The 18048-nt window shown below is 36.3% G+C and overlaps 1 protein-coding gene and 1 long non-coding RNA gene across 13 annotated transcripts; one reads left to right on the top strand and one right to left on the bottom strand.

Annotated features, from left to right (window-relative positions):
• The first annotated feature begins 73 nt into the window (after positions 1-73).
• LOC122281659 (DUF21 domain-containing protein At1g55930, chloroplastic-like) lies at positions 74-14072 on the top strand. 11 transcript variants are annotated; one of them, XM_043093381.1, is made up of 15 exons: positions 79-1048; positions 1970-2067; positions 2163-2256; positions 2848-2925; positions 3096-3194; positions 3504-3580; positions 3945-4026; positions 5178-5317; positions 5390-5468; positions 5579-5642; positions 6170-6261; positions 8586-8651; positions 9619-9735; positions 10960-10967; positions 11255-12750. In XM_043093381.1, exons 1-15 carry the CDS (start codon positions 476-478, stop codon positions 11262-11264), a joined length of 1677 nt encoding a protein of 558 aa, XP_042949315.1. In that variant the 5' UTR covers positions 79-475; the 3' UTR covers positions 11265-12750. The 11 variants fall into 11 exon arrangements, 6 of the variants coding, with proteins under 6 accessions (XP_042949315.1, XP_042949314.1, XP_042949316.1 ...); XR_006230274.1 differs by lacking the exon at positions 10960-10967 and having other exon boundaries at positions 80-1048; positions 11255-12286; positions 12613-12753; XR_006230276.1 differs by lacking the exon at positions 10960-10967 and adding an exon at positions 10233-10355 and having other exon boundaries at positions 80-1048.
• Positions 14073-15813: 1741 nt separating this feature from the next.
• Positions 15814-17314, bottom strand: LOC122282577. Of its 2 annotated transcripts, none has more exons than XR_006230421.1 (2): positions 16648-17314; positions 15814-16470 (listed from the first exon to the last, which is right to left on the bottom strand). It is a non-coding gene; the product is annotated as an uncharacterized LOC122282577 (long non-coding RNA). The 2 variants fall into 2 exon arrangements; XR_006230420.1 differs by having other exon boundaries at positions 16759-17314.
• Between the last annotated feature and the right edge of the window lie 734 nt (positions 17315-18048).

Below are 18048 nucleotides of genomic sequence, written 5' to 3'. Positions count from 1 at the left end.
AACTGGGCTAGGCTTCTTTGAATGTTTTTAAGCACTTAGAAGAGGGCCAGTGCCCACAGGATAACATTACAATTCCTAAAACCCAAAGGCCCAATCTCAGTCAAATATGCCACAAATTCCTAAAACCCAAAGGTTCAATCGCAGTCAAATTTGCCTTCCCTTCCTCTGTTCTGTCCGGAAAGGAAACACTCGAGCGAGCTCTCCAACAACCAACATGTTGCTGGCAACTCTCAATCTCATTACAATCCCGCTGTAGGGATTCTCCTCATCCATGATGCCCCAACTTCCGCCTCTCTTTCTCTCTCACCATATTAAATTCTCTTTAAAACCTTTCCATAACAATTTTTTATTTTTATTTTTCTGTTTTTTGAGTGCTTTTGTTGAACTATTTTATGGTTCAGCAGCTATAAAGAACTTGAAATATGCTCGTGTAACTCTATTATTCCAATATACCCATTAGTTTTTTTGGTTCTGAATGTTGGGTTACATGGCGCTGGAATATTCTATTTTCAATGTGCCAAGGTTCATTTCCGTCACGAAATCGTGTTTGCTATCTTACTCTGATCGGCACATGAGATTTCCAGTAAAGATTTTGGAGAAAAGTAACCGGTGCCCATCTCGGTTATCGTTGAATAGCATTGGTCCGTGTGGTTTTAGGGGCTGTTTTAGTGCTAGATATCTGGAATACGACTTGTTTTTACGCAGAGATGGCTTGAAATTTGCAGGTCAAGATAGTGACAGTTTTTGTGGTAAAGGTCTGAATTTAGACTCTTTTACAGAGTTGGTGAAGCGCCGGTTTGTTTTGGTGGCAATGGTTTGTGCGGTGCTAGTGTTTGGGTGTAGGAGAGTGTTTGCAATGGAAGGTCCGGTGAATGCTGGTTATGGCGTTATTGGGAAAAGCATTTTGTTGTTGAAGAATGCGTGGCCGAAGACGTTAGAGGTTCTTTGGGTTTTCAAAGAACAGGGTCTGGTTTTGGCAGCGCTTTTGGGTCTATCGGCGTTTTTCTCAATGGCGGAGACTTCAATTACTATGCTTTGGCCTTGGAAGGTACTTGGTCTAATCCTTGATGCTTAGTAATTCTTTATGTTATAAATGCTAATAATTATTGTGGCAATTAAAGCATTTCCGCTTGTCTTAGAATTAACTTTGTAAGCATCCTGTCAAGTTTATGCAATTTTCGTATTACCCTATTATGAAGTTCAGTAACATAGTCTTAATAAGTAAGGCAAAACCTAAATGTATTGTCATTTATCGTGTATTAAAATACTTGCGTATAAATCCAGGAATTGCAATAAAGCACCATATACATATTGGGACCATCTTCCAGATTGCTACAATCTGTGAATTGCCATGAAGGCCTCTCCAATTTGCTAGAAAATTGACCACCCTTCTCAGCATCCCCCTGGTTGGTAGAATATATGGTGAGATGTGCATGTTGACTTAAGATTTGTTTTGCATTTAGGCTATACAACTTCGTAGCTTAAAAGTGCTTATTTCATTTGGTAAGGAACTCAACTTCACACATGAGAGTTGACCTGGTTTAAAGTTTCCTTCTTTTATGCATATGAAATACAAAATTCTCTGGTTTTGAAGCTACCTGATCCTTTAGAAAGTGAATACCTAGTTAAAGTTTATTCTCATATCCTAAAACCACGTGGCAGATATTTTATCCTAAAAAATAATTGTGGATACTTCTATGTGCATGTAGATTGATGTTCTCTTTTCATTTTTAGATCCTTTATACCTATCAAAAAAAAATTTTTAGATCCTTTATTATTGGATGGCACCATAAATATGTTTTTCCAGTTTCGGTTTTCATAATTTCTTGGATCTGTTTACTCTTTCTAGCTTGTCGTATCTATTGTTTACTTCTAGTGTACTTGGATAGTGTTGTTTTGCTCATTAATAAAATTGTTTTATTTATTGAAAATAGTATAACTTATTATAATTTTCATCAATCTGTATTAGGTGCGTGAGTTGGCTGAAAAGGAGCCTGAAAATGGAGTCTTCAGAAAACTTCACAGTGATGTCACACGGTTCCTAACTACTATACTAATTGGCACAACGTACTGACCTTTTCATGGTTCTCAGTGTTAAGAATTCAATTTTCTTGGTTTGAATTGAACAGTTTTTGTCATTTGGATTCTATATATGTAATCAGTGTAGTCAATATCGGAGCAACTGCCTTAGTCACAGAAGCCGCAACAGCAATATTTGGTGAAGCTGGTGTTAGTGCAGCAACTGGAGTAATGACTGTATGTCCCAACATCTCGTTGTTTGATCAATAGGAGATATGAAGTGTTTGAAAATATGATTTAAATTATCAAATTTGCATTTTCCTATCTGTTTAAGTTTTTGAGACAACTGGTGATTCAGCATGTAGTATGAAGGTTGAGTGTTTAATTATAATAATAACTTGAAGACCTAAACTTGGAGCATATAATTAGTGCTGAAGACTGCGTCATTCAATATCTCATATAAATCCAAGCCCACTAGATTGTTAAGTTTATCTTTTTTTTTGTTTTTCTAATATCATCAATACCTGTTGTTTGATAGACTTGCTAACTTAACAATGGTAGAAGCATTTGGAGAAGTGGGAACTAATTTTTGGAGAGAGAGAAAGAGAAAGAGAGAGAGAGAGCACCTCAGAATTTAGTCGGTATTCTGTTATAATTACTGATTAAATGCTATCATTTTTTATAGAAAAAATGCTATCATTACCTATACAAAATGATAGCATTTTTTTTCTTGGATTTTGTCCTCTTAATCTTTTTCATTTCTAGTTTTTTCTTGTATGTTTCTCATAGATTGGATATTGAAGTCTGTCCCTTCCTTTATGATTCTAGGTAGCCATTTTGCTCCTCACGGAAATCACTCCGAAAAGTATAGCTGTTCATAATGCTACAGAGGTTGCTAGGTTTGTGGTAAGTTTGGGATTTAAAAAAGGAAAAAACTAAATATAATTCATATATAAATGTGTAATTAAAGATGTCCATAATTTGTTTTTGCTGTTCTGTTATTTGGCTCAGCAGGAGCCACCAGTTGTACATCTGTTATATGTGACAATATTTTATTTGCAATGCTTCTAGGTCAGACCAGTGGCATGGCTTTCATTGGTATTATATCCTGTGGGAAGAGTTGTCACATATTTATCTATGGGGATGCTAAAAATCCTTGGTTTAAAAGGAAGAAGGTGTGTTTTCTTAACCACATCTTGATCTCTTAGCAACTTCCCTTTCATAGTGTACTTTTACCTTGTACATATTTTTCAAAACATTTATTCAGTTTCTACTTATTTTTCATATAATATATATATTTTTCATTTCAATGAGGTTGAATAAATTTACAAAAAATAAAAGATCATCATAAATATCAGACGAGGAGTACTGATTTGGTGTTTTGCTGGTGTGGCTTGATGATCTTATTTTATTTTTGTAAATAGTTATTATTTTCTATAGAATCTGTTTATGTTGGTGGTAATTTGCATCATGATTTATTCAAGGTACTGTGTATTGAGGAGCACAAAAGAATTCAGAATCAGAATGTGGATGGTGATGATCTAGGGGAGGTTGAAAGCTTGTATATTTCTCATCTAAAGAATTAGTGGTGGTGTTTATAAGTTGGTACAGTAGGATTATGTTTCGAGAGCTCAATGTTGTAATGATAAGAAGTTTTACATATTTTTTTTTTCATTATATTTCCAAGTAAAATCAATGTAAACAGGTAAAACGAATCCTTAGCACTATGTGTCCTTAGCAACAAGAAACTTAGTTACGTCTTAATTATGAAAAGGGTTAATCTCTTGGTTAACCCTAACCCTTACCCCGCCTAAAAATAATTAGGTTGAAACAGACAATGGGGGTTAAGCCTAGAGGAAATTGTCTATTTGTTGTGAGTAGGTTTTATTGAAATGCTTTGCTTTTTTCAACTTTTATTATACCAGCGAACCATATGTAACTGAAGAGGAGTTGAAATTGATGTTGCGAGGAGCAGAGTTGAGTGGGGCAATCGAGGAGGAAGAACAGGTAATAGAGTAGGGTAATGTGAGGCTATTGCGCTTGCGTTATCCTTTTTTTCTATATTATAATGCTTTACTTTATTCCAATGGTCAATTTTAATATATTTCAATGGCTTAAATCTCCATGACTTCCTTGTATCTCTAGACAATCATGACTAGGTGTTGCACTTGTGTATGTCCCATGTACTTTGGGCTATGCCTATTTCAATCAACAAAATTTGTTTACTGACCAAAAAAAAATAATGATTACGTATTGCAATTTCTAAATGAGGGTGAAGAAATTGACCAACACAATGCATCCACCACCAAGTCTTTGATTCTTACCTTGTGATTTGTGTAGATAAATGAGAATCTATCTCAAAGTTATTTAGGGACACAATTTGGTTCGTTTTCATGGCCCAAAGTGCCAAGAGAAGTGTACAAGCCAAGAAAAGCTAAGCCACATTTTAATTATAAAAAAACACTAAGCCACATTTGAGCTTATACTCCAAAAGGATTAGTCTGAGTTATAATTTGAGCCTATTGAAATCATCTTAAAGGGAAAGAACTCTTTCCTCGTAGGTAAGGTGAGATCCCGTTCACTACCACATTTTTATACTCAATCCAGGGTATCACAATCTTCCCCTCTTACATCTTCTCAGGGTATTTCATTATAGGTGGTGTCAAGGCTCAAGTTTCACACTTCTGGCTTTGATTAACTTTGATGCCATTTGTTGCAACCCAAGAAAAGTCCAAACTACATATGTGGGCCTATACTAAAAAAAAAAAAAAGGGTCAAGGTTATAATTGGAAGCCCTTGGACTCATAATAAATCATTCTTTCTCTTAGGCAATGTGGGTTCCCCATTCCCCAGCCTCCTATACTCGATTTGGAATTTTTTTCTGATAAGTAGGCAATATAAGTGAGTCATTTTGGTCTACTTGTCAAGTAAAGCCTCTGACAATGCTAGAAGTGCACATGCTATGCCATACCTTTTTTTATTTCTGTAATCACATATTGATGTGGCTTCTACTCATCCGAAAAAAAGAGAGAATAAATTAATGTGCCTTTAGTTCTACATCACACCTCTTCACTATACTCCAGTAATTCTTTTCAACTTTTGTAGCTTTGTTCCTTTGTTTTCTGGTTAATATGCTCTTATTCTAAATTCCTTTTCAGGATATGATTGAAAATGTATTGGAGATTAAAGATACTCATGTTAGAGAGGTGATGACACCTCTTGTAGATGTAGTTGCAATTGATGACAATGCGACACTTTTAGATTTTAATAACTTGTGGGTGACTCATCAATATTCAAGGTAGATTGACAACTCTTGTGGTTTTTTTTCAATCTGCAATATGCAATATGCTAATAATAGTTCTGTTTGTAGGGTACCTGTTTTTGAGCAGCGTATTGATAATATAGTGGGTATTGCATATGCTATGGACCTGCTGGATTATGTTAAGAAGGTTGGCCAGTTCTACTCCTGTTTCTTCTGCTATGAGTTTCAACTGCTTTCTGTATCGATTTATGCCACAATCTCTTATTGTGCATAATTAAAATATGTTTGGTTTTGAAGGGTCATCAACTAGAAACTACTACTGTCGGACATATGGCTCAGAAACCTGCATACTTTGTGCCTGGTAATCATTATATTTTACTTCAATTTGTGGTTGTAGTAATTTGCATGGTAGATCTGTACCCTTTATGCATAGTAGAGCAAGAGAATAAAAGACACGGATGGAGTCCTCAGGTAAAACATATTATCTTACTCCAAGTTTAAGCAAGACAAACTTGAAACGGGGGATGTTTATCTTTCTTAAGTACTTTTAGGTGTTTCCCCACTCTTGCAGATTTTCTATATAATAGGATGAACTTTCATGATTTTCTTGTATCACTCTTGCCCCGCCCCACCCCGCCCCCGGCGGATTTTATTTTATAAGTGAATATCACTCCATTATGCCTTAAAAATTAAAAATTAAAGAAAGACTTAAAGTCAGCTAGAACTTGCAGTCAACTGCCAAAGCAATGCCATACTCTTTAATGAAGGCTCTGTAGCAGCAACCAAATAGTTTCCTTTTCGCTTAAATCTTCTTTCCCTTGAATGTTCATAGTTTATATGAAAGTCTTGATATAAGTTTCTTGACCCTGTTTGTGGCTTAAACTGCAGATTCAATGTTAGTCTGGAATCTCCTTAGGGAGTTTCGCATCCGGAAGGTTCACATGGCTGTTGTGCTTAACGAATATGGTGGAACTGTGGGAGTATGTACATTTTCTGATCTCTGAATCCAACGAATTGTTATTGAATCTTGCTATTTGACATTGAACACCAAAGAACTAAATGAAAAATAAGTTGCAAGTGGAGACTGAGATGCTAGGATCTGAAACCAATATGAAATTCCTGCCATGAAACACCAAAACATGTTATTGTCGTATAGACATTGCTTCCTGACTTTGGTCACCATATAGATTTCTAAGTTCATAAATGAGCAAGCCACAGTGAACTCACCCACACATTCCTCTACCCTTTCCACCACTCTTTTATCGAACATAATTAGGACTCCCCCAGATGCGCCTTTAGATGGCAAGTACAACCACCCTATATGTTGCCCTCTCCATAAACTTCAGACTAGTTTTCTTGTAACAACTTAGTCTTCTGTAAGCAAATAATGTCCCCCTTCCATTGGCGAAGTAAGTTTCTAACTCGGAGACATTTATTATGTTCATGCAGCCCCTTTACATTCTATAATATTATTTTTGGCTTCATAAAGCAACCATCTTCCCCCTCCTCCCCTTGACATGCTCCCAGTTAGAGCTCTTCTCTCCACCATCATCATTCATTGCCCACGTAAGCTTCTTGAGTTCTCTTTCCCTTTCTTTAGCCAAATTAAGGGATGGATCAGCTTTGGATTGTGCATTCCCGGCCTCTATGGCTGTAAGTAACGCCATAAATTCAGCTTCGAAACCCTCACATATAATCCCTAAATAGTGCTTAATCTCAATAGCTTTCTGGATTACCCATTCTGACACAATGGGATGAAAGGAGTTTAGAGGAATAAGTTCTTCCTCAGATGACCTGCCCCTCCCATTATCCTTCCCCTCCCATTATCCTTCCTCCCTTCAGCCACCATTGTTGTCAGCGATTGCATATCCCCACCCTTGTTAGACTCAAATAAAACCAGTGTTCCTTCCATTTTGACCTCCCCCATTTCACCCACTGATTCTGCACTTTTAGTAAGAATAGACAGCTGTTTCTTGACTGGAAACTTTTTTCCCAGCATCGGAACAGTAGAAAGCACGGAACTGCGGTCGGTTGCCGGCACAGAAGACTCCGATGGCAGTATCTGTGGCCTCCCGCAGTGCTCCAAGCCTCCCAGCAACTCTGCCACGCCCTCATCTGCGAAACACTAAAGCATTTCAGTCTCTGACACCTAGAAGAGTATATGGCAGATAAAAGCTCGTTCAAAAGTAGCTTTTTTCGTATGGACAGCATCATTGGACAAGATCCTTTTTTTTTTTTTTTTTTAATTTTATTTATAAGTAAACAGTAGTATTAATAAGGATAGGCATAGCCCAAGTACACAAGATGGTATAAAGGAGATAAGACCTATCTAGGTCGATATAGAGGAAACAAGCAAAATCATGTTCATTAGGCCATTTAAATCTATAGCTATAGCCCAAAGAAATAAGGTGCTGAAAAATAAAGAACGAAGCTCCTCTAGTGTCTTCTCCTTATCTTTGAAAGTTCGCTTGTTACGCTCTCGCCATAGATCCTTACCATATATAATCTAAGGAAACGCTGGGTAATAGTGTTGTACTGGTGTTGTATGTGTAAGAAGAATGGTGAATCAGTAGATCATTTGGTTTTACATTGCGAGGTGACCAGGACCATGTGGGATATATTTTCACGAGAATTGGATTGTCATAGGTCATGCCTCTTAGATTAGTGGATTTCCTTGCAAGCTGGAGAGGCCTTAACGGTAACTCTCAAGTGGCAGCCATGTGGAGAATGGTTCCTATATGTATGTGTTGGTGCATTTGGCAGGAGAGAAATGCTAGAAGCTTCAAAGATCACGAGAGAACAATTGATGAGCTAAAAGTTTTCTTTTTTAAATCATTGTTCTTATGGGCAGGGGCAGCCTTTGTTTATAATGGACTAAATATCCATGATTTTCTCCTTTCGATTGTAAACTCTTAACTAGGGGCTTCTCATGTATGCTCCCGGTGTACTTGGGCTTTGCCTATTTCTATGAATAAAACTTCTTGATTACCTATAAAAAAAAAACCATAGAGATTTCAATTTCTTTCTTCAGTGCTTCTCTTGCATGCTTCCAATGTACTTGTTTGCACCACCTTTTGATGATTTGATAGTGTATACTTAACAAATAAAAAGGGGAGGTGTTCCAAGATTGAAAAAAATACAGATGCGTTTCCCACTAACCGATATGTCACTAACTGATATGTGATCATAAAATTTGACTTACCTCTTAGTTTGTTTAAAGCTCACATGATCAATTGTGGAACAATGCCACAACATGATGCACTTCTAACCTGTATTAATATGTTTTTGTTTATGATGCATACAGATTGTTACCCTGGAAGATGTGGTTGAGGAGATTGTTGGTGAAATCTTTGATGAAAATGATTCAAAGGTAAAGCTCACTATGCTTGTCAGCAATTTTTTATATAGTTCAACGCTTTTTCTCAATGAGTGTATATTGTATTCTCTTCTCTGATGATTATTTGCAATAGTAAAGCTTTGGATTCATACAACACAAAAATCTAGATGGAAGAGTATTGAAAGAGTGCAAAACTTTAGCATTTAATACGTTCCATAAAATATTAGAATTGGTGTCGGTAGAAGCGCAGTTAAGAGTAAAGCGCCAAGGCCATAATTCTTTACTTTCTCCAACATTCATCAGTGTTAATGCATTTGGCTCACTTGTGTATTAGCCAAGTGGCTCTTGTTCATGAATAAGAAGACATTCCTTTTTTTTTTTTTTCTTTTCTTTTGTGGAGGTTGTGAGATATGGGCACACTTGAGAAACAATATTTTAGCATTCCACATTTGATTATTTTGTGGTATATTTGGTGGCTTTATCAGGCTGTGGCATTGTTGTATCGAGGGGCAGTACTGGGTCAAGTAGTGCCTGGTAATTGGTGGCATTATAAACTGATGCTTCCCAGCTGCTGCACAGTAGCTTTAGTTTTACTTATAAAGGATGATGCTTATCAGCCATCTCCAATGTTGCACATCCTAAAGTGCTTTTTTGACCATGAATATATATCCATAAAATCTGACATCTGCATGTAAATGGTTTTTCCATTATTATTGAAATTTGGATTTAAAAGGCATTATTGGTCGGATGTAAGTATCCCTAACCCCTAGGGTTGGCTCAAGTGGTAGGGCCTTGTTCTTAGGGGTATGCTCCACCTAGGTCTAAGGTTTGAACCCCTGAATGCAAACGATTTCTAAAGGTCACATCCTATTGGTGAAAAGCTGATGATTTACCTGATCCGTGTGATGTGGGCTCACTACATGGGCATGTATTTTTCCCATATTATCATTACTTTATTTGCAATATCTTATCAAAAAATTATTGGTTTGCAATGTACCAGGAAGAGATTCAGAAGAAAACTGGCTACATTGTAATGCGAGCAGAGGGAATATTTGATGTGGATGCAAACACTTCTATTGATCAACTTTCTGAAGATCTAAATATCAAGATGCTGGAGGTATATTGCATACTTGTGTATTTTACTAATTATTCTTATATATATTCCAGCCATTTATTTGTTATTTCCGACCAGTATATGTGATGTATTGCTGATGATTTTTTTAATAATGTGGAACCTCACCAAAGCAGGGCCTTTAAACTTAACCCTGAGGAGTAAACCCTGAATACATGACCCAACCTGTCATAACCATGTATCAAGTAATTTAAGGGAACTCCTAGTGTAGAATCGAACTGGGGTGTCTAAGGTGCGGTTTGGATAATGAGATGTGTTGAGATGGTTTTAGATGAAAGTTGAAGGTTGAATAAAATAATATTAGAATATTATTTTTTAGGTTGTATACTTCCTGTGTACTTGGGCATTGCCTAGTTTCATTCTATTCAATAAAGATTATTACTTATCAAAAAAAAAAATTTATTATTTAGGGATTTGAAAAAGTTGAATTCTTTATTATATATTTTTTTTATACTTAATAAGACTTTTATTACCATAAATAGGCATAGCCCAAGTACACAAGAAGTATACAAGAAAAAATACCTACATACAACATCTAAGAAGAAAGGAAATGGTAATCACGGTTCATGTAATCACAGCTCAGCAGCCCACGGTTCATAAATATGGTAAGACCTCCCATGCTGAAAAACTTCCTATTTTCTTGCCAATCGTATGAGTGTAGTTATGGAAAAGATCATTTCGAAGTCACAAAATGCTTTTGTTAAGGGGAGAATGTCTCTAGTTGGTTCTCATTGCAAACAAATGTCTGGGTGGTAGAATCAGATCTAGTGTTTCTATTGTTCTTTATAAATTGGATACGGAGAAAGCTTATGATCATATAAATTGGGACTTTTTGGTGTATATTCTTGGCAAATATGGTTTTGGGGAGAGGTGGTGCAACTGGATGAACCATTGTATCACTACTGGTAGATTTTCGGTTTTGGTTAATGGCACCCCTATGGGTTTCTATAATAGTTCCCCTGGTTTAAGACAAGGGGATCCTTTATCTCCCTTCCTCTTTGTTTTAGTAACGGATGTGCTGAGCAAAATGTTGTAGGCAATGGTGGATGGGGCGTTTTATGTCTGGTTTTTCAGTGGGTGGTTCTTTGCTTGGGTGCATAAATGTCTCACATCTTCTCTTCGCTGATGATATTTTAATTCTTTGTGAGCTGTATCCTAATCATATTTGTTCACTGCGTGCCCTTTTGCTTTGCTTTGAAACTATTTCAGGCCTTAAGGTGAATTTGTCAAAGTCTGAAATGGTATCTGTTGGTTTGGTACATAATATTGGGGACTTGGCTGATATCTTGGGTTGTAAGGTGTCAACTTTGTCGATGAAGTATCTTGTCTTCCATTGGGGGCCCCTTGTAAATCCAAGGCAATGTGGGACAGTGTTATTGAAAAGATAGAGAGTAGATTGGCTGGATGGAAAATTATGTTTTTGTCTAAAGGGGGAAAACTCACTTTAATTAAGAGCACTTTATCTAATCTCCTTACATATTTTCTGTATTCCCTTTGCCTGCAGGTGTGGCTAATAGAATGGAAAAGATCTTTCGTGTGTTGTTTTGGGACGGCTTGGGAGATGAGAAAAAGTTCCATTTGATTAAATGGGACAAGATTTGTAACACCTTTATCTCGTGGAGGTTTGGGGGTAAGAAAGCCGAGAATTTTTAGTAAGGCACTACTTGGGAAATGGTCGTGGCGGTATCACCAAGAAAGGGATGCTCTATGGAGGATTGTCATTGATGCTAAATTTGGGAGCATTGGGGGAGGTTGGAGCTCAAATGATGTTTGGTGTGGATATGTTGCTTTGAAGGATGCTTTCCTTTCTCTTTTAAGGATTGCATTGGATGAGGATGCTTCTGTAGCAAACTACATGGACAATTCCAATGGCTTTGTGCAGTGGAATGTGAGGTTCATTAGAGCTGTTCAGGATTGGGAGGTGGGGGACATATCTGATTTTACAGCACATTGTATGCATTGAACATGGAATGTGGTGGGGAAGGATAAAATGCTTTGGATTCATCCTGGGAATAAGAACTTCTCGGTTAGATCTTTGTACAAGGTTATGTCAACCCAATCATCTGTTGTTTTTCCTTGGAAGGGCATATGGAAAAGTAAAGTGTCTCTCAAGGTTGCTTTTTTCAGTTGGTTGGCTTCTTATGGGAAAATTTTGACTATTGATAAGTTGAGGAAGCGTGGTGTATTTATTATGGATTGGTGCTTTGTGTAAAAGGAATGATGAATTGGTGGATCATCTTCATCTCCATTGTGATATGGTGAAGGTTTTATGGGATGAGATTTTTGTTAGGCTTGATATTGCATGGGTGATGCCTAGGAGGGTGGTGGATCTTTTGGCTTGTTGGAGTGGAATACAGGGCAATCATCAAATAGCAGTTGTTTGGAAGATGGTGCCATTATATCTCATGTGGTGCATATGGAATGAGAGGAATGGACGTGACGTTGCTTTGAAAATAGAGGACATTCGTTGGGAGGGATTAGAGATTTATTTTTCCATACGTTGTTACTTTGGGCATCAACTATTGTATTGGAAGGGGTTAGTTTTAATGATTTTTATGCTGCTTTTTCTAGCTCGGATTGTAATTAGTTGTTTTTCTCTTTTCTCTTGTATACTACATGTGTACTTGGACTATGCCAAATTATGTGGATTAATAAATTTTCTTACTTATAAAAAAAAATGATGAACAACCTTCCTATATGCTTTATAAACCGTATATTCATCCATTTCTTATTTATGTACTTAATATATCTAACATCAATACAAGAAGCATTTTGTTATCTTAGATCATACTCATAGTATTCATGTAATTCCAATACGCTTTGAGCTCCCATTGAGCTCACCTTGCACCTGTGGTGACACAGGGTTACCAATATGAGACAGTGTCAGGTTTTGTATGTGAGGCATTTGGATATATTCCACGAACAGGTGAGAGAATAAAAGTGGTCCTTGCTAAGGCAAATCAAGAAGAGAATGATGAGTCCAAATCTGACAATCAGGATGAGAAGGAAAAGCATCAAATTTTTAAGCTTGAGGTATGGTTTGGGTTCTTTTGTGTTTTTTGTTCTTTGGAGAACTTGTTACATTGAATATTTTCACGATTAAGTAGGAGAATGTACTTTTCTAATTTGTGAGAGTTTGCCTAATAGACTGAGTTGGCCCTGTCCCATCGTATCTCTTCTTTCCATGAAGGATCATATGCTGTGAGTTCCAATGTCCCCTTGTTTGAGTCTCTGTAGTGAGTGCCCTTCACCCAAACTTTAGTTCATGCTTCAGGCTGGGTAGAATTAAGAATTTTCCGAATTGCAAGCCAAAGCCAATAGGCTAAACTAATGAAATAGGTATCTGTCATGATTTTTTCCCAGTTGATTGGGCATTCCTTTCAGTTAAAAGGATAAGAATAAGTTTACCTACTGAAAAAAAAAAAAAAAAGGATAAGATTAAGTTGGATCTACCTGGAACTACGGGCATTGAATCTTAAGATTAAATGCAGACATTATTAAATATTGCTGAATGATGATGAAAGTCATTTTCATTTTAAAAGGAGGAGAAGAAAAGCAGCAGAGGAAATTTTGATGGACTTCATATATCTCTTGTAGCATTATTTTTGTTATTCTCAACCATTTGTAAATAGGGGCTGGATATGAAGAGGATGCCTCCTACCAACTTAAGCCAAGTTGTCGAGGTGGAAATATAAATCTTTTTGTTACTCTTTTTGACTGCATGAGAAAGAGAAGTTGGAATCTCAGAACAGTCTCATAAGCAATACCTTTATGAGATTTTAGGTTTTTGTATCTTGTGCATCCTCTCAGCAATGGAGCAGCATAGAAAAAGTGAAGATAAGCCTTATCATAATCTGCTGCTTTTAACAGGGTAATATTGTCGTATTGTTTTGGTGCAGATACTTGCAGGAAATGCCAGGAAGGTCAGTGCTGTTCGATTTGAACGAATAAACAATGGATACGAAATGCTGGAGAGCAAAGAGATGACTCGCTTGTTTCCCAAAATCATAAAGATGAAATGGAGTGGTGATGAGGACTCTGATAGCACAGAATATGATGAGGACTCATTCCCAAGGAGACCGGAGGATGACCTCTCAAATGAACACGAAGACGAACGTGATAATCAAAGTAGACACTAGTTATATCGATGTTTATATGTCCCATTCTTATAGAACAATCGAAGGGGTAAAAGATCAGAGAACAAACTAACAAAAACTAGATTTTGTGATGAGCAAACATTTTGAGATTTTCACAGATGAAGAGATGTGTCAACATCTGAATCATCAAAATTATTTATTTTGTCCATGACTGAATTTATCGAACCTAAATTTGCCAAAAGTGGAATCTCTGTAACCTGGAGATCAGTATGCTTGCTCTGAAAGTTCAGTTGGAAGTAGAGGGAGCTTTGAGGCAGTGAACTTGGTGAATTGATAAATTCGGAGTGGAAAAACGATCTTGTAGCATCGGAATAGGTTGCTGGATTAACCCTCCCTGGTTCACTTAGCAACATCCTCAATAGCTCCCGTGCCTCTCTCATCTCCTTTGCTCTCTGCAATTGTCTGAACCTCTCTTGAAGTAGGCCGGTGGATGAATGAATGATAGTGGCATCGAAGTATTGCCTACCTATGGGAGAAGAGTAATTTGCCGATGAGACTGATGTGGTGCCTTCTGATGTATCCTTGGATGTCTTTAGTCCTTCCTATGTATAGGACTTGGATATATCTTTCCCTCTAATTGATTTTGAAAGGTCGTTAATGAGGTGCAAAGTCCAAGAAAGGCAAAAGGTCTTCTTAGAGCATCCCAACCGGTAACGTAAATGGTATTTGTCCCCATAATTTGATAGAAATTTTAAGAATTTGCTTAAAATCATGTATACATCTGGATCCTCATTTTGAAAAAATTATTTGTGAAATGTACAGTGATTCTCTATATTTGGAGAACTACTGTACATCTTCATATTATTTTTTATTAATATTTTATTCTAATCATTTACACTTTTTATTATATTTATCAATTTTCAATCATCTACACTTTCTATTATACTCATATTTATTATAGTTTTAAATAATAATTTTAAAAATAATTTAAATAATTATGAAAATATAAAAAAAATTAATTATAAAAATATTATCATACTCACAAAAAATAATTTAAATTTTTGTTTAAAATATTCACTAGATTAATAATTCAAAAAATATTGAGTAGTTAAATTTGTAAATATAAGTGAAAGAAAAAAGTAATAAAGAAAGAATAGAGAAATATTATTTTAATAGAATAGATAAATGTAGGGAATTGGATGTAGTAAAATTTAGGGAAAAATTTTAGGGAATATACTTTTTAGCTAAATTAGAGCATCCTCATCCGGATCCTCATCCTCATCCCTATAATTTAACTCAAAATCACCTTTCCTCAAATTTATCCCTAAATTTTATTCATCTTCTAAAAACCTCCCACATCTCATTCCCCATCCCTATCTCTATTCTATTAAATAATATTTCTCTATTTTTTTTTTATTACTTTTTTCTCTCTCTTCCATTTACAATTTTAACTACTAACTCTTTCGTCTTATTATCTTTTTTTTCAAATATCAATTTCTATAAAATTTTTTTACGGTTTTGACTATCAAATACAACATTTTTTAAACCGAAATTCGTATTATAAAAATAATAATTTTTTTTTATTTAATTAGTGCATTTTCTAACGTGATGGCCATGTTTTATTATTTAGTATTCTTTATCCGTTTTTTTAATGGTTTTGAACAAGTCACGTATTGAATATAAAATTTCACGTATTTTTTTCTCGGTAACAGTGGCCTCGTATTTCTTTCATGTAATAGTGGATTAAATTTGGCATAACTTATAATTGTTTTTGAAATTATGGCATCCAATTTACTTGCACAAAAGTATAACAGGAAACTATCATCAAAAGTACAATAAAAAAATTACATTACAATCAATCCAAATCTCGGGCATTACTGCGTCTTATCATGATACAATTTCATGATTTACATATAATTGAGGTTTAGAATGGTACAATTTCAAGCATAGTAAAGGAAACAAGATATGATGGCAACAAAGCCCGATATTGTACCAAGGAGTTTGCAAAACTTATCACTGATATTGTTTTACATACCCCCTAAAAAACACTTACAGGGAGTGTATAGGGATTCATTTCACCATAAATCGAGACATGATACTGGAACCACAGTTGGAAAAAATTAGAGCAAAGCCCATTTCACTAGCACCATAAATTAAAGCAAAGTTGGATAGGAAGATTGCTAAATATTGTAGCACCGTCATCTGAGAAATTCATACCAGACCTTAACTGAAAATTTCACTTACCCTCACTTCCGAGATAGAATCTGAATCCCCAAAACTAAAAAAGACGGAAGTACAAGAATGGAATTAAATTTCAAATGAAGAATTCAATGAAGAATTCCAACTCAATCAAGCCAGTCAGTAGCGTTGAATCAGTTGATTTACAAAGAAGAGAACGGAACTAAACTCTAAAAACCAAGATTCTATTTTTTCTAATCTCTTCGTTTTTGTTCTTATTAAAAAATTTAGAGCTTCAACCAATGAATATTCGCGAAACGTACCTCGATCAAGAGCTCTCGGCCGTAAGACCTCGATTGCAACCGAATCGGAAAGATAACCCAAGGATATGCGGTCAAGATCGCGCCGTTGCCCTTTCCTTCTCTCTATCTATCTGCGACTGAAACTGTAGAAGACGAAGACCGAGACGACCATTATCCGAACTCATTATCCCAACAAGTAACAGTTACAAAACAAAAGAATATACAGCAGAAAACCCATTATCCGAACTCACCACAAACAATTAAAACCCTAAGCAAAAGCACCAAAATCAAAGAAACGGAAATACCCAGATGGTCATTACCTCTGATCTTGCTGGTTCTCGGTCAGATTTAAGCATTAGCAGAAAGATAAGCTCGCAAACAAAAAACCCCAACAGAAGGAAATGTGAGAATTTAAGGAGCTTCGGCCCTACCTCAGAAGGAAAACTCCATGAACCACAAAGCAAAATCAAACAGGGAGGTTTCAGACCGTGGAAAGCGAAAGCAAGCAGCGGAGAAAATCCGAAGAAAAATGGAGTAGTATCTGGGTCACCCGGCCGTGCTGCGTTGCGAGGGAGGGGGAGAGGGGGGGAGAAGAAGACGCGGGCTGGAAGGGGCAACGGTTGGGGCGAGAGAGCGATGCGGATGTACAGTGGGTCCTCAAATATGGGGACCTCCTGTAGCACCCCTAATTTTCATCCCCATTTTGGGGAACGGGATGGAGAGGATTTTTGAGCCAAACTGGTAATTTTTTTCCAAATTATAAAGATGGGGTGGAGATGCAAAACGGGATGTGAGTGCTCTTATAATAAATTTTATAGGGAATGAGATGTGAATGCTGTTAGGAGAATATGGTAGGAAGGGACGTCCAGAAGGAAGTGTGAAATGGCTTTTCTAGTTATTTCCCTAGGCAACAAATAAATGGTTCACGCCCTGTCAGCTTGTTTTCAAGAGCTTCTATTGCTTTGGAGAAGATGTTACCCTCGTATGTTGGGATCTTGTTATTTTACATTAAAACACTATCTTTTCACTTTGGTTGAGTGCAAAAAAAAAAAAAAAAAAAGGGAGATATTATGATGAGCGACAGGACAAGAGCCCTTGTTAGAAGAGGGAATAACCTTGGGGGTGCCTTTTTTTTTTCTTTTTTTTTTTTTTTTTTTTAAGGTGAGCATATTCATAGTGTAACTTTGGAACAATAAAGTGTAACTTTGGAGAAGTGGGCGCATGCTGGCAACTGGGAAGCTATCTTAAGCCTATTTCTAGCAAACTAGTGTTGGGACTAAAGGAGCTTGTTCTAATTTCAATAAGGTGTAATACCCTTGAAGGGGACCAAATGACAACTGGACATTAATCCCAATTAAAATTACAAATACGTGGCATTGAGTAAAGGCATTTATCAAAAGTTATGCCAAGTTTTACAATTATGAACTAATTCAAATAATTACAAAAAAAAAAAAAAGGGGGAAAGATGAAAGCACCATCGACTGTACTGATCATATCAGTAGGTAATTAACATATTGATGGAACTGAACTAAAAGAGCTGCCATGTGAATGAGCAAGAAAATAGACATATAATTAATGTCAAGAATCAAACTACTCCTAGCTTTTACATACGCAGCTTCTTCCTTTTAGAATCCCATAACCTATATCCAACAAATATACAAAGAAGATCTTAAAACATATTTAAGATCTTAAACAAGATCAGTTGATTCAAACCAACCCCC

The sequence above is a fragment of the Carya illinoinensis genome, chromosome 11, assembly GCF_018687715.1.
Source record: "Carya illinoinensis cultivar Pawnee chromosome 11, C.illinoinensisPawnee_v1, whole genome shotgun sequence".
NCBI classification, from domain to species: Eukaryota; Viridiplantae; Streptophyta; class Magnoliopsida; order Fagales; family Juglandaceae; genus Carya; species Carya illinoinensis.
The sequence above is the reverse complement of the archived record's forward strand: the minus strand, read 5'-3'. Positions and strand labels throughout refer to the sequence as shown.

Excerpts from the sequence above, each read along its gene's own strand:
- LOC122281659 (XM_043093377.1), top strand. The coding sequence starts at position 476 with ATGTTGGGTTACATGGCGCTGGAATATTCTATTTTCAATGTGCCAAGG. Across the intron at positions 2,068-2,162 it reads ACTATACTAATTGGCACAAC|TGTAGTCAATATCGGAGCAA; the intron begins GTACTGACCTTT and ends ATATGTAATCAG. Across the intron at positions 5,318-5,389 it reads GTGACTCATCAATATTCAAG|GGTACCTGTTTTTGAGCAGC; the intron begins GTAGATTGACAA and ends TTCTGTTTGTAG.